General features: G+C 42.6%; 1 protein-coding gene across 2 annotated transcripts in view; it reads left to right on the top strand.

The window, feature by feature from the left end:
• FAM169B (family with sequence similarity 169 member B) overlaps positions 1 to 15146 on the top strand; it is a 54523-nt gene extending 39377 nt beyond the window's left edge. Inside the window, exons 6-9 of one of the 2 annotated variants that reach the window (XM_019533779.1) lie at positions 6856 to 7038; positions 10240 to 10368; positions 13800 to 13894; positions 14741 to 15146. In XM_019533779.1, coding sequence (XP_019389324.1) covers positions 6856 to 7038; positions 10240 to 10368; positions 13800 to 13894; positions 14741 to 14965 — 632 coding nt within the window. In that variant the 3' untranslated portion in view covers positions 14966 to 15146. Of the gene's footprint in view, positions 1 to 6855; positions 7066 to 10239; positions 10369 to 13799; positions 13895 to 14740 lie in introns of both variants that reach the window. The other variant, XM_019533778.1, reaches the window with a different exon arrangement.
• The last annotated feature ends 396 nt before the right edge of the window (positions 15147 to 15542 follow it).

Here is a 15542-nt window from a genome sequence, read left to right as displayed (position 1 = left end):
GCGCTAACTCCCAAGCCATAGCTTCTTCTCAACAGACATTTTTGGTGTGGCGCAGTATCGGGGTACCGAGGCACCACAGTTCCCAGTTCGGGAACAACTTTGCACATAGCTGGTGCAGCATGTCTCAGCACGGTGCTACCTTGCACTATACAGACATCACTTCAGACTCAAACTCCTGCTGTATCACCTCTGTGAACCTCCAGTTAACCACAATAAGATGAAATTAGAAGCCATGTTTCAACGTGGCTGAAAAACCAGAACAGCATTTGTGGAGCCTGGATGGTTATAAGCACAGGAATAGGTAGCTAGGGAGCTGGGTAATGGGAATTTCCTCTGCCTTGGCTACAGAGCTAGAGGGCCTCTGCATAAGCCAGGTTTCCATATGTAATTCAGTGGTTGAAGCTTAGCCCAGGTTGGCGGTGTTGGGAAGTCATTCTCATGCAGGTACAGGCAGTCCTCGGACTTACGCCACAACTGGTTCCTGAAAACTGCATCTTAAGTCAAAATGTTGCAACTCGGAACCGATTTTCTCATAAGAGCAATGTTATAAATGGGGGATTGGTTCCTGAACCAAGGCCTGATACCCTATTTTCACCAAAAATACCCCAGAATTTTGTACTCGATCAATTATAGATGAGTAATATAGCTACATTAATATATTTATATTGTAAATAGCGATTATATTGATTTGGAAGGACTTCCTTGAAGTGACTTGGCTGGACTTTTTGAAGGGTTCTTGGCTTGGGTCTTTTCAGGAGTCTTGGCTGCAGGTTTTTCTGGAGTCTTGTCTGCTGTCTTAAAGAAAGTATCCAAGGAAGTTTGGACAGATGTTCTCCAGGGAGATGAGCAACACAGCAAACTTGTTCACTGGCGTGGCATCGCGTCGGATCAAACGTTGTAAAGTTGAAACTGATGTCATAAAGTTGAAGCAGGGTGTCAATTTAGAAACGTTGTAAGTCGAGGACTGCCTGTGCATCAAAGTGACCTATACAACAAGCTTAATGGTTGGTATTGGTACTGATTCAAACAGATGTGCATCCACGTCATGACTAGCATGTATTTGAATTTCTCTTGGTAGGCTTAGCTGAGAGTGAATGGAGACCTGACATCTGCTTTGCTTCTAGAGATGGTTCCTTCATGTCAAGTTTAAGTTACAGTGACAAAATAGTGTAGGGAAACGTGTACTGATGCTGACCAGGCTGCACCTGTTGCATGGTTAAACATAAGACTTCATTCTGTAAGACTTAACCTTATCACTTTTCATGAGCATCAGACTTATTTATTAAAACAAGATATATTCATGACTGCACAGATCATCACCCTAACCTCTCCGGTATGTGGCTATTTCTGTCTGATGATAGGCATGTGGCATTTACCACTGGGCACTCTGGCGATTGATGGGACATATCAGGCCACTAAAGTAGGTTGGTAAGACATTTTGTTGTGTGCCAAGGCAAACACTGCTAGATTTATCTGTCAGTGGCTTCCCAACAATGGTGTCCATATTAGGCAGCTGAGGAGTTCAGATCCCATTTAACTTACCCATTTAAAATGCAGTAGAAAAAACCACTGTTTTTTGCCATCTGAGTTCTGTTACTGAAGCTGCTATGCTTTCTTTAGCCTGCACACCCTGCTCTACAGAAAACAACCTGTAGAAGTTGAAATATTTTGTAGGAGACAAAAAACAAGCATTTTCTCCTGGATACACTTTGGTGCTGAGAACTGTTTCTGGTTTCTTTTACATTTTTCATTTAAGGATTTCCTGGCATGGCCTGGTGAGAGAACCTCCAGGAAGAATTCGTGTTTTCACGGGATTAATGACGACAGTACTTGGTCCTTTTATTTGTGCAAGTGAGATCATGCAAGTCCATGGATTATTTGTTTAGGATTAGTAATTACTAAAGATGGATTTTTACTGCCTTTGCCACAGTGCATAAGAATTGGAAGAATGCAGAAGATTCAAAAAGCAAATAATCAATATAGAAAGCCAGAGAGAGGGCTAATAAGCAACAAAAAAGGGTTTTTGTCCCTTTTGGGATCCCACTTTGGCTGCAAGGATTGAAATACTGTCAGCTTTTTGGTCATTGTTTGTTTGGTTAGTATTGCAGTAGAACCAAGGACCACCAGTCTGGGACCAGGGCATCGCTGTTATTATGAGAAAGTCACTGACCGCAAGGAATTTACAATCTAGCACCCTGGACAGACAAGACCCTTATGCAAATGTCATTTACTTTGATTCTGTGCACCAATGTAAATTGCCCGGGATTTGGAAGCAGATGGACATTCAGCTCTTCTGAAATAGCTGCATACTATTACATGCAGCTGGATGCCTAGTACAGTGCCATGTCACTTTGCCTGTAGGGAATGGCTACTGTAAGATAAGTTGCAGACAGATAGCACTTAAACCAGTGTAGTTTATAACAGTACAGTATTACCCTTGACACTTTCAGGGGTAACTACTGACCAGTGACTCTTACTTATCTTTCTCTCTTTCCCCGGGACCTCTGTAGCGAAAGTGTCGAGAAGGGTAGCAGTAGTAACACAGCCATGAAAGCAACTGGGGTCAAATATTTGTTGGGTCTCTGAGACAACATTGACAAAAGGAGTTGAGCCAGCAACAAATGCCCTCCAGGCTGGCCACTGATTTGCCAGTGCTCCATGGACCGGATTTGGAAACTGCTGACTGATAAAATGGGATGTGGCGGTGTGCGGGTTGCACTCTGTTCTTGTTTTCTTGGTAGCTAAACAAATATAATAGCAACTCCGTGGGATCGTATGAGGATTGATTAGTGCAGGGCTGTTCAACTTCTAATTAACCGAGGGCCTCACATCCCTTGGGCCACATCTGCAGAGGCCACACGCTTCTCCTCCAGTGGACTGTTTGCCCCCGTCCCCTGCTACTGCATCCTGCTCCTGGGAGTCCCCCCACCACTGCACCCTGGTCCCAGCTGCTGCTGCCCACACCTCCCCTCTGCATCATGTGCCCTGACTCACCTCTACAAGATCCCCTGCTGCACCATGCCACTCAGGCACCCTGGTGCTGAAGGTTGTACCGCACTGTATCACCCCGTGCCCTGTGGCAGGAAGAGGAAGTAGGAGAGAGTGAGAGCTTGGAGCTGTTGCAGCTGGAGCAATGGAGGGAATTTTGGCCAGGTGGGAACCTGGGTGCCTCAATTTTATCCCTCCTGGGCTGCGTACAGCCCATGGGCTACCACTTGGACAGCCCTAAACTAGTAAATAATGTGAAATGGTAGAAGCTCTGTGCAGTGGTGTTTTTATTGTTGTGCATCAGGTATAACACTAGACTTTTTAACTTAATTCAGATATCTGAAGTGCTTCCTCACATGATGTGATGAAGAATATTTCAGCCCCTTTTTTCATACAAACTTTTGCAGGCTTGCAGCAACATGGTCAGTTGAATGGGTTTTTGCTGAACTAGGTCCCTAAAGAGTGGCTCTGTATTTATTTTCCATTGATCACATACATGTCCTTTATGTAAAATGAAATCAGAACTGAAGGTAACCCCTCTAGCATCTAGCAGAAAGCTTTGTTGTTGGATAATTGTTCTCACCTCAACCCCTTTTCTAGCAATAATGTTTTTAATGTGCATTTTTTGAACCAGATGGAAGGGTCTGGCTCGAATAAAATTAAATCATGGCATACCAGTCAAAACATGAAATCATTTAATTTTATTGAAGCCAGAGCCTTTGGTTCCTTTTCCCTATGCAAAAATCACACAATGGGTTGACCTTGGGTTTTGTTCAGCAGAAATATTCCCCACCCTTAACACAAGCACTAGCCCTTTGGAAGGTCTGTCCAAACTCGTGTGTGCCAAGCCAACTTGTTCAGCGGGGAGGCAGTCAGTATGTGCAGCCTAATTTTGCTTGGGCCCATTAGATGTGGGGACAGGGTTGGGTTTCTTCTGGTTTGTGGCTGTTGGGGAATGCTAATGGCTGCCTGTTTTCCTGCCCTCGTAATTGCTGTTTACCATTGTGCTGCCTCTTAAGTTGGTCATTTGGCACTCCTGGCTTAACCGAACAGATCAAAGGCTCCGAAAGGGCAGACGGCATAAATGCTTCCATCTCCACTACCAGTCCCTAGTTTCCCTCGTCTCTCTTCTCATGCCTAACTCAAGAAGCACGGGTCTAAGTCAACCCCACAAGGGCCAAATGGTCAGTTCGAGGCCATCAGTACCTCACTAGTGGCCTTCTCTAGTGTGCAATCAGGCCTAGTGGCAAAAGCCTCTTCACCCCAAAGTATTCTTTTTAATTTGGAAAGGGCTATAGGCTATGGCTGTTTCTGACACACGCGCTCAGGGCCAAAGGAAAGTCATTTAATTTATGAGACCCTTAGATTTCACAAATCTTTGTCTTCCTCGGAGCACAAAATTAGGATGCCAGAAAGCGATCAGCCGGCTCCTGGCAGCCGCCTCCCAGCAGAACGTCTGCACGTCAGCATTGGGTGTCTCAGGGGTCTACAAGAAGTGCTAAGAAGCTTAGAGGGCCAGTATTGGGGTTGATGAGACCACAGCTGTACTGTTGGTCATGAATTCAGAGCTTCTTAAAGCTCATCAGCTCCTTGGGACACATGCTGTGATATTGCCAGAAGTTTGACGTCTCTGTTTCCGTGCCAACCGACAGTCAGACCCAGGGCACACTCAAATTCTTGCCTTACGTAGGTGTGTCATGTTTTCCTTAACTGCCCATTTGCTCTGTCCTTGCGACCAGGAAAGAGGCCCTGAAACCTGCCTAAGACTTCTGCTATCAAAGTGCTGCTGGGAGCAGGATTCGGGAGCATTTCAGTAATTAGACTGCCTTTATGAACAAAGGAGAAAGGGGAGGATGCCGTATTACAGAGATACTTATGGGGTGACTTCACGATTTCCTAGTACATATACTATATATAGGACCCAAAGCCTTTTGCTCCAAAAGCACATATGTTTCTAGCTAGAGGAAGATTTGCTCCAGCCATTATTGGCTGTATTTATTATGATGATGCCTACGTATCGGCTCAGAACGGGGGCTTGTGGGAGGCACTGCACAGACCCTGAGTAGCAGGCAGTCCCTGACTCAGAACGATCACAGGGCAGGCATAGGGTGCAGCAAGGAGGTATAATACGTCAAAATATGAAGGCAGCAAATGTCACATTTGTTCCATGATCATTTTTTGCAGGAGTGTTATTTGAGGATAAGCTGAATGGAAAGAAAAGTAAAGGGAAAAGGGACACTGAAGAGAAGGAAATTAAGGGATGAAGCAGGAGAGGCTTTGGTGGTACAAGGTGGAGGTGAAGAGCCTGTGTGGGAGCACAAGGATGAGGGCTGGTGCAAAGGGCCAGTCAGCCAAGATCAGGCAAAACTGTTGAGAGTTTTCTAAATATCTGATGGTCCTGGCCATGGCTGCTTCTGCATTTGCTCCCTCTGGTTTCTCTCTTCAACTTTATCCCATGCTCTGCGGTATAGTGTCGTGAAGCATTGTTTGGTATCTTGTGCCCCCAGAGTATGTGGGGTTGCAGACTTTATATCTGCAGGGGTTTTCTGAACCCAACAGGCTCCGTTTTATTCCCTGTCTTTCGGTGAAGCAGACTGCCAGCACTAAGCAGTATTAAAAATTATAGCTTTTGGCAGGTCAGCCATCAAAGGGTGACATAATTGCATGTACTTGGGCCGGTCTGACCTTCTGTCCAGAATAGGCATGTCTAGTATGTGGGTATGCTCAGCATTAAAAACAAATGTCCCACTATAGATGCACTAAAGTCGCATTCAAATGGCCTGTGGTCAGTGGGTGATCCAAGATGTCTGTTTTGATGCAGTTTTGACTTGATTATAGACCGCTGCTGGATTATTCATAGTAGCACTGGGAGGCAGGTTGTTTTTAAGAGCTATTGTGTCGGTTTGATTGAAAGTGGAACTGCATCTGAATAATTGCATTAATTTCTGGGCAGCTCATTCCCAAAAGATTTTTGATTAACTCAAGGAAAGAAACCAAATAAATGTCAGAGACCAGCAACAGGAATGATTTGGGAGGTGGAAGGATGGGTTTATGTTGAAAGAAAGTTCACTCAGGATTACTTATAGGTATTTGAAGGCTTGTAAACACCCACACAAACCACCCTTTCTCAACAAAGGGCTTGTCCTTGGGCCTAAATGTAAGCACCCATTCAAATCCCTTCTGAATCAGGACCCAAGAAAGGAGAGGGATTAAGATAAGCAGTACATTAAGATGCTTATATAACTAATGGAATTCATTGCATTGGTGGGTTAAAAATTCAGGGTTTTTTTAAAAGGGCAGGATCACTTTTAGACCCTTAAGAGCATTCCTTTTCACTGGACAGGTGAGAGGAGAAGGCCATTCAGCTCTCAGGCTTCAAAGTATTATCTTATCACTTGGGAAAAAGCCTAGCCACGACTGGGGCAGGGGTAGGGAGGATGTATGAGTGTTGTCCATCTCCTGAGACAGAATATTGGACTAGGTGGACTGAGAGTAAGCTCTGATCAGGAAAGAAAAGCAGTCTATGGGCATGTAAATTTATTTTCTGAGCCCTGTAAAAACCACAGCAGCCAAATTTACAAGAAAATGCTCAGATTGCTTCCCAGCCCCCTAGCAACAGCCCAATTACATCTTTTCAGCTGACTTTCTTCATTTTCAACAATGGTGGGGACACAGTGTGACAATGAAGAGCCAGAGCCTGGAAACGAGTGCATTTAGCACTTCTTATCCACGTGTTAACCAGGTCCTTTCAGCTGGGTGAGGAGGGGACCCTGACGTGTCCTGCCCTTGGGAAATACTGCTGTTTGTTCACTTGGGGGAAAGTTTAACTTTTCAGTTTTTCTGACTTATTTTTCTGTTTGCTCTCAGGAAGCCTGTGCAATAACAACACCAGTCAGTGCTACTTTCTTCCAGTTCTGGATACCATATTTGTCAGGAGAAAGAACAGAGGATGTGGCTTGGGAATGACAATGCTTAAGGATTTCTGTCAGTCTTTTGGGACTGAGGATGCCTTGGGGATCAGCTGCCCTATTTCTGGTGCCATGTACCAAGGTAAAACCCCTGATGTGGAAACATTAGGTGAGGGTCATGCATAATTAATGCCTTTCCTAAAAATATCAGTAGAGGCTTCTTGGCTGCAGGAGAATTCAACACATTGTTCTGAACTTGTCTTTGGCACGCAATTGTCCATCCTTCTGGAGTCAGACGGAATTTCATATAGGAAGGAATCCCAATACTTTTATAAAGCCTGGAAAGGTAGAAGTCCCGAACGATTGTTTGGTATTTGCATTCCTATCTTATTACCTCTGAGAGAGAGAATGTGGGTATTGCCATAGGCTTTATTTAACACAAAAGGAATGGGAAAGATTGTGTGGGTGTCCATCTGCACATACTACTTGCATATATCAGGCACCACACCTGGACTTTGCTCACTAATCCATGCCTGTCATGACTACTCCCATGAAATATCTAAGCAACTTTTGAACATCAACATCATTTTTCATCAACATCAGTTATAATTTTTCTCTGTGGCTTGTGCAGTGCGATTCAGGGTAAATCCAGCCAGCCTAGTTTTGTGGGTAGAAGTTTACATAAAATCACCCTAAAATTATTTTTTAAATCTCCAGAACATTTTTAAAACAGTACTGTTTAGTATGTAAACCAAGTACCAGGAGATACAGTGTGGCATGGAGGCATTAGTGTGACTTGTTATGGATGTCTGGGTTACCTATGCATGATTTTGCAGACAGAACTGTCTGGTACCAATAACACCTTTATTCAGTTGTGTGCAGTGTGTGTGTGTGTGTGTGTGTGTGTGTGTGTGTGCATGTGCACACACACACACGTATGTACATATGCAAACTCTGTACCTCTCTCTCTAATGGATAACATGTACATGCAGACAAGCCACACAAGTACTCCAAATACTGCATATGCACTTCCTCGTCTTCCCCCAGCCCTCCTTAGGGCATCAGCTCCATGAAGAAATAATAAAGACTCCATTATTTTTCTTCCTTCAACAAAAATAGTGTCTCTGGTGGAAATATGAATGACATATAGAGGAGGTAAATCTAAATGCTACATTTTAGTGTTTATAGGCAGATACTAGTGGTGCATCATAAGGCTACATTTTTCTTCTCTAATAATTTAGGCCTAAGGTTCTTCAGGGCTAAGTCTCCCTGTTTACATGTGTTTGTGAAGTGTCTAGCATAATGGAGCCCTGATTCAAACTCCTGACACTTCCTGCAACCCACATATTTAATATTAGAGGAGAAACCCTGGTGAAATCCCATTCAAGTTAGTGGGAGTTTTGCCATTGACTTTAATGGGGCCATGATTTCACCTTAGGTGTCATGGACTGACCAAGGTAGGAGAGTGTAACCTGCAGATGCTTCCATTAAATGTGAGTGTGCCTCCTAGCATTTCTTATCTGGTCTGCAAAAGACTTGGGCTGAGTGTTTTCTTCTCACTGTAGGTATCACTTCCAGGATTTCTTGCTGAAGAAATTGATTTAGGTGGAATCCCTGAGTAAAATTAATGACAACGGTCTCCTCATTACTGCAAGTCAAATGCTTACTTACAAGAATAATGACAGGATGTCAAAAACATGAAAACTGCAAAATCTAATTGAACGTTAAAGAAAAATGAACCATCAAAACTCATTCTCCTGGAAGATGAACTACCCAGAGTACAGGGACAGTGTGCCATGGTGTCTCAGCTGACTTAGAGAAGCTACCAGGACCAGATGGAAAAATGGTTGGCAAGGGCTTGAAAAAATCCAGTTGAATGTACTGAACTATTTAGAAATGCAAGATTGAGTTGCCTTTAATGAGAAGCAGCTTCAGTCTTAAGTGGCAGCTTCTTCTCTTTGGCCCTCTTAACCCTGCAACTACTGACAAGAGCTATCATGATTTTCTTCCCCATGGGCACATCTACATGTGCAATTAGTGTGCCTCAATAAACTTCAGCACAGTTCATGCCAGAGTCAGCTGCTCCCGGGCGCAGCATCTTCACGTGTACCTGGGACCACAGCAGTTTGAGCCAGGGCAGGTCAGCCCTGTATTGGCAGCAGGCTTGGGGAACTCAGGTCCGTGCTCTGGGTTGTGGCGTTGGGGCTGGCTGGGGCACAAGATGTCCAAAGAGTGGAGCCAGGTGTTTAGGTAGGAAGCAGGGATCTGGTCCCGTGCTGCCTGGGCTGACTGTGTACAATGTACGCCCAGATCAGTGTTTACACATGCATTTAGGTGCAGTTATTTGTATCGCTGTAAGATAGTACTGGTTCTGACAACACTATCTTATGACAGTGAAAATCAGTTTGTTGTAGTGTAAGAGCATTGCATGTGTAGACTGTGACACTTTCTTCTGCAGCAAGTTAGCATGCCGCACACATATAGATGCACCGAATGTCTTGTTAATTAATGCTGCCTTTGACTCTAGAAAGCCTCATGTTACTATTTTTTTATCTCCGTTGTGTGCTAAGTGCTTTACAGAAATGTGTGAGATATTATTTCTGCCCCAAAGAATCTGAATCCTTGACAAGTGGATACTGGCTTGGGATTGGTGGATAACCCATGATTACTGAGGCTCATATACACATTTTGTTGGTTGCTTTATTAAATGTTTTGCAAGGATTAATTTGATAACAGTTTGCTGGAGGGAAGGTTAAGGTTTATTATTGCTCAATGAAGCAGGAGGTTTCAAAGTGTGCAATTTCATGCTTCTAAATAATCACTTCCTCTTGTCCCTTCAAGATATTCCTTCTATATAATAATAAATCAGAAAGATAACATTATTCCTTCCCAGTGGAAAAACCAGTTTTCTTACAGTGTTATAGTATGGACTATCATAAACAACCCATGTGGGGTTTATTCAGGCATATTTTAATAAAGTCTTTTCTCCACCTAGGTACAGGGGAAGGCGTGGAAGGGGAGGAAGCAGAGTGGGGCACTTAATTTGGTATTTGTCCTTTTCTTATTAGCTCTAGTTAGATTCTCAATATTTTTCTAGGGTGTGTTGTTACTGAACACTGCCTTCAATAGTCTTCAACTGCATGCACTGTTCCTTTTGTTGGGTGTAGATACCTGACCATGGTGATGGGGCTTGCATAAGGCTTTTGACAAACTGAGAAAATAATGGGTGGGAAGGGAGGGAAAACCAACAAAAAGCCTAGAAGAAAAAGGATGTCTCTATCTGGGAGAAGATCTGTAATGCCACAGCAACTTATACACAACTCCTTGTTTTTTTTTTGTCTAGTTTGCCGGCGATTCCTGCAGGCCCACTCCGAGGAGCAGGAGAGACTGTGGGAGGTGGAGGCACCTGGGGACTGGAGCCAACGTGTTAATATCTGGTTAAAGATTCGTTTGGGACCAGGCCTTCCAGAGAGTGAGTTAAATTGAACGAAGCAATTTTCACCTTATTGGTTATTTGAGCTTTACAGTTAGAAGCTGAGCAGCCTACTCTATTATTTGTAGTGTGTGGAGAATGTGCTGAGCGGGTGGGTTTAGTGTATTGGCCATTTAATGGAGTCGTCTGGCTCAAAAGAGGATTTTGGTCCAAAATATGCAGTTAACCAGGCCTGGCATAAAGATCCTGAGATAACACGATCACACTGCAGAGAATTTGAGCAGTGCTGAATAAAATGCAGCTCTGGTATAAATGGATGGAGCTCCTGGCACAGTACAGAAATTGGCCCAAAGGATTTATTGTGCATAGCCACAAGAGTTTGGTTATGCAAGTGGGATGGCAGGTTTATACATCTATGTGCTCAATCCGGCCCCTGACCCTTCCCTCCCCCACAGACTGACCTTTTGGGCTGGGTGTGGGGATCGACTCCAAGAGGCTCCGAGCTCTCCCGGTTGATCAAAATCAACTGGTTGGTGACCACTGCCATAGGGCCATTAGGTACCCCAACCAAGGTTCCTTTATATATCACATTTTATAGTGACTTGTTCTTCTTATGTTTTTAACAATGAGAGCTGGTGTTTCCTTTCCCTTTAATCGGTCTCACTCATCTCATCTCATCTGCTTATAGGCATCCTGTCCCACTCAGGTGCTATTTCTTTCATTTTTTTTCCTTTGCAAGGGCTTTAGTGAATCATTTCAATGAGACACCATCTAAATGATTGTCAGCAAAAATTCAGCTGTGACCTGAGAGCTTCCTTATGCAGTTCTGCAGGTATATGAAGAGATGCATGCTTTTGAAGGAAGGGGAGAAAGAGTGTAAGACCTATAGAAGGGACCCTCTTCTCTATGTTGTGACTTTTGAGTGTTATCTCGCCAGTGGAATACGATTGCAGCCTGTTAGCTTGGCAGGAAAATATCTCATAAGATATGCTTTTAAAAAGGTAGTTTAAACTTATGGCTCACAGCTCATTAGTAATCGCTTTCCTAGATGGCAAACATGCTGCATAGGCATAATTTTTACCATCTTCAGGGGAAAATCAAATGATTATAAAACCTGTGTTTGAAACAATAAGGTGTGCATAATATATGTGGAATCTATTCATATGTGTGTGTGTATAAAGCCCAGTGCAGTATATTACCCATACAGAGGTTAACGTGAAGGGGAGCATGGGACAGACTGTAGATACAATAAGGAGAGGAGAGTGCCCTGAGGTTTCATGACTTTGGAGAAGAGTTGAACTTGCAAAGCTCCCCAGCTTGGCTGGAGAGGGAACAGCAGAAGGATTTTCTGGGGTTGCAAGGAACAGTAGCAGCACCTCCCAGGCTGCGAAATTTTTATCCAGCTCCTCTGCAGATAGATTGGTCTTCTTGCTACCCATACATGCTAAGAAAGGTTGGAAGTGGAGCTCACACTACTAGCATTATGCTGGAGAAGGAGAGACAGGTCAATGCTGCATCACAAAATGGGGCAGCAAAGTTGCACCCCTCTCTGGTCATTTGTTTGCACCTTTCTGTGTTTAATTGGAGACATGTGCGTCTTTGTTTCATTTCTTCACGTGTCCTCATCCTCCTCACTACATCCTGTCAGCACCAGACAGTGTAATTCAGCATCACAAACTCCGTGTGGGACAAGTGATAACAGTCATCAAAATCAATAACTCCATCCTGTTCTGATTTTCTTGATGCACGCGCACATACATGCTATACACTGTGGAATGTAGCTATTTATGACACAACTGCATAGCAATCTTGCACACATTATTTTTTCCTCCAAGAAAATTGTAGGGATTTTACACCAATGTGTGTTCCAAAAAAGCTTCTCACCAATCAGTTTTGCAAGGTTATGTGGCTGCATCTAGTGGCAGTACAGAGAAACTGCAGTGCTTTGTACACCAGAAATGCTACACTGGTTTGGGTATGCATAGATAGGTAAATGCATGTTTGAGTGAAAGCCTATATCTTGACAATGCTCCTCTTTATGGGTTTGTTGAATTTTTATCAGTATATAGCTATAGAAAGACAGCTCTTAAACTATCAGTAAAAAAATAACTGAAAATATCTATTCTAAATTAATCTCTATTGTTTGAAAAGTCAGCCAAGAATAATTTATAGCCAGTAGTTACAGTAATGGGGACAGTTACTCTTGCTAACAAAGGTTGACTAGAAATATGAAAATAATTTTATAGGAATATATGTCCAGGTCCCTAACTGCTGAACCAATTAAGGAATAGTTCGACACTTCAAGAATAATTTAGTAAGGTAGGTGAAGTCTACAAGTAAAAGACTCACGTGAAGAAGTAGACTAACTTTGTGTTGATTAAAGCCATTGGGAACTGAGTGGTTTGGGAGTCAAACAGACAACCTATTATTGTCTGAAAAGGAGCAAAACACATGTCTTTGTTAGTGCTGGAGAACAGAGCACTGGCTGAGAAATACACTGTTTTAACAGAACAAACTTCCAGCCCAAGACGAGAAAGATATTGAATGACTTTTAAGGAAGCCATTCACAAGAGAGAGAAGAATATGCTGAGATTTTCTTGCTGTTTGAGGATTGGAACAGAGGCAGTTTTAAGGGTTGCATTAAAAAGTTTTCTGTAGTTTAAGCACAGTCTTGTTCTGTTTTCTCTGCATCCATTTTACTTCACCTAATTAAGAGAAAATCAGAATACATCAGAGATACTTAGTTGGGTACCACAAATGCTAGACACTGAGTTTCACTATTAGCTATTACAGTTCTTCTGAAATAATCAGCAAAGAAGAAAGTTTAGAGTCCTTCAAATTATCTTCACACGTTGTTGGATATCATGTCTTTGCATCAAGATGGTGGAGGCTCAAGAACTATTAAAAATATTTTTGGATTCATTTTATATTTGAGGAGACATTATTATGTGAAAACTAAGTCCAGCTTTTCAAAATGTAACCTGTACATGGAGCTCTACAGCTGCACCTGTTTGTATGCAAGTATGAGATTTTCATAAAGTTTTTTAGAAAATCTTGTGTGTGACAACGCAAGGTTTTCTTAAAACATTCAAATAAGTGTGCCTATAAATACTTCAGGTGAAACGCAGGAGGCCGTTAGGAACTGGGGGGCTCAGATTAGACAGGTAGAATGGTCTTTGGGGCATTATCACTTACTATATCAAGTTCTGTTTTGTTACTAAACTGTCACTCCCAACATCAAAATAGGGAGAGTGGGTTGAAGTCGTAAAGACAACATCTCATAGTTGTATGGGTTTTTGGTTTTGGGTGAACTTAATTCCTGTGTATCTATTAAAAAATGTTTTAACAGGTTGTCACATGGGCCACAGCAGTGTGTTCACTGGGCTGCCCGCAGGCCACGGGTTGAGAACCACTGCTGTAGAGGAGCTACTAACATCCTTTCATTATAATCTTTTCCTTGGGAAATGCAGGTCATCACCATTCTTCAGAGGACAAAGGTGGCTGCCCCATAGCACAAACCCATGATGATGAACCCAAGCGGTCAGATGCAGGCCAGATGAATAAGGTAGAGTGATTGATTTGTCATGTCATGACTCACTTTCCCATAATCACGTTGTTCCTGCCTAGGGAAATGGGTTTTACATTTGAGAGACTGGTATAAACATGGGTGATCTTGCAGCGCTGGACAATGATTTGTGTGGCTAATCTGCAATAGATTTGGACTATTGATTATAAAGGACCATTATCATGATAAAGTCCTTATTTTGCTTGCCACCTGGGATATGTGAGCCACAGCTGATCTGAAGCACAAGCAGATCCAAATATTGGGTCTGCAGTAGCTTTCTTAACTGAAGCAAGTGCAGTCTCACATGCACGATGAATGGAGCAGCGGTAACAACACCTACATTGCAGTTTGCCTACAACTGCGCAACTATAACGCCCTCTTTTCCATTGCTTACATAGGAAGTCTGCTGCACAGAGCTCTGTGCAGGAACAAGGCTTAACACAATCTCTAAATTTTGAATAGACCAATTTCCCATAAATGATTCTCAAGGAAATAAATTGCGATAATGAAGCTCATTCAAATAATGAATAATAAGCAAAAAAGGAGAAAGGGGTGGAAGCAAAACAAAGCTTGAAACAAAGAGCTGCCATTCTTGTGTTTACTTATCCTATTTAGGTTGCCTTCCAACAATCAGCTCAATGTTTTCTTTGTTCTGAAATATTCCTGCTGCTTCCAGCACTAGTTAACTATCTTGTATAAATAACAGGCTCACGTTCTTGTCTCATTAGGTTAGGGTGGCTTCTGTTGACCAGGGCATCTTGGATTAAGATCAGGTCATTACTTATGTTGTTTATATAGATCTTTAATAATATGGAATGTTCTTTATGTCTCCTGTGGTAATTTCAGGGAGAGGAACGAGTTCCTGATGGTGGGGAAGTGGCACAAGATGGCAAGGAAAATGCAGATGATACAGCTACAGAAGCAAGGCCATTAGACCTGCAAGCTACTAGGGAAGAGGACTTCAGTTCAGGTGTACCTGATGCTCAGCAATGCAAAGGATCCAGGAAAAGAGTAAGCACAGGGGATTCGGTTGTAGACAAGGCTGCTAAGCATCTCATAGTTATACCTTAATTGACTTGCTCAGGAAGGAGCAAGATTCATAATGCAGTCATTAAAATGAATACAATAGACTAAAATATTCATAATCTCTAACCCCAGAGAGATTTCTTAGGTTAGTTACAAGTGTTTTGCAAGGCTGATACTCTGTAGCTTGTGTGTTGTTTTAAATAAACCTATTGTTTTTCTAATTGTCCTTTTCATTTTTGTTTCACCCACAAATTAAATAGTAGTCAAGCCTAATTATTTTCCTGCTCTGAAAATATTTTAATGAATGAGATGTCTAAGAGAGAATAATTGGGGGGCTTGTAGATACTGAAGCACGAAGATATTTCTATGGAAACAACTACAACTACAGTATCTACAAAGGAGATACTGCAACAGAGGTTAGTATCAGAATGACAGCTGTAACCTCCCTCTAACAAAGAACAACTGATCTGGAATCTCTTTCAGCACAGCTTTTCCAACAGAAAAATCTGCCTTTAGCTCTATAGTGGACAGAAGGGAATAAAAGCCTCATGGTCTCTACATTAGTGCAGGAGAAGTTCGGTATAGAGACAGACGGAGAGAAAGCTATAGGCTGTAAGCTACC

This window comes from Crocodylus porosus, unplaced genomic scaffold (genome assembly GCF_001723895.1).
Source record: "Crocodylus porosus isolate Cpor-Errol unplaced genomic scaffold, CroPor_comp1, whole genome shotgun sequence".
NCBI lineage: Eukaryota > Metazoa > Chordata > Crocodylia > Crocodylidae > Crocodylus > Crocodylus porosus.
The sequence above is the reverse complement of the archived record's forward strand: the minus strand, read 5'-3'. Positions and strand labels throughout refer to the sequence as shown.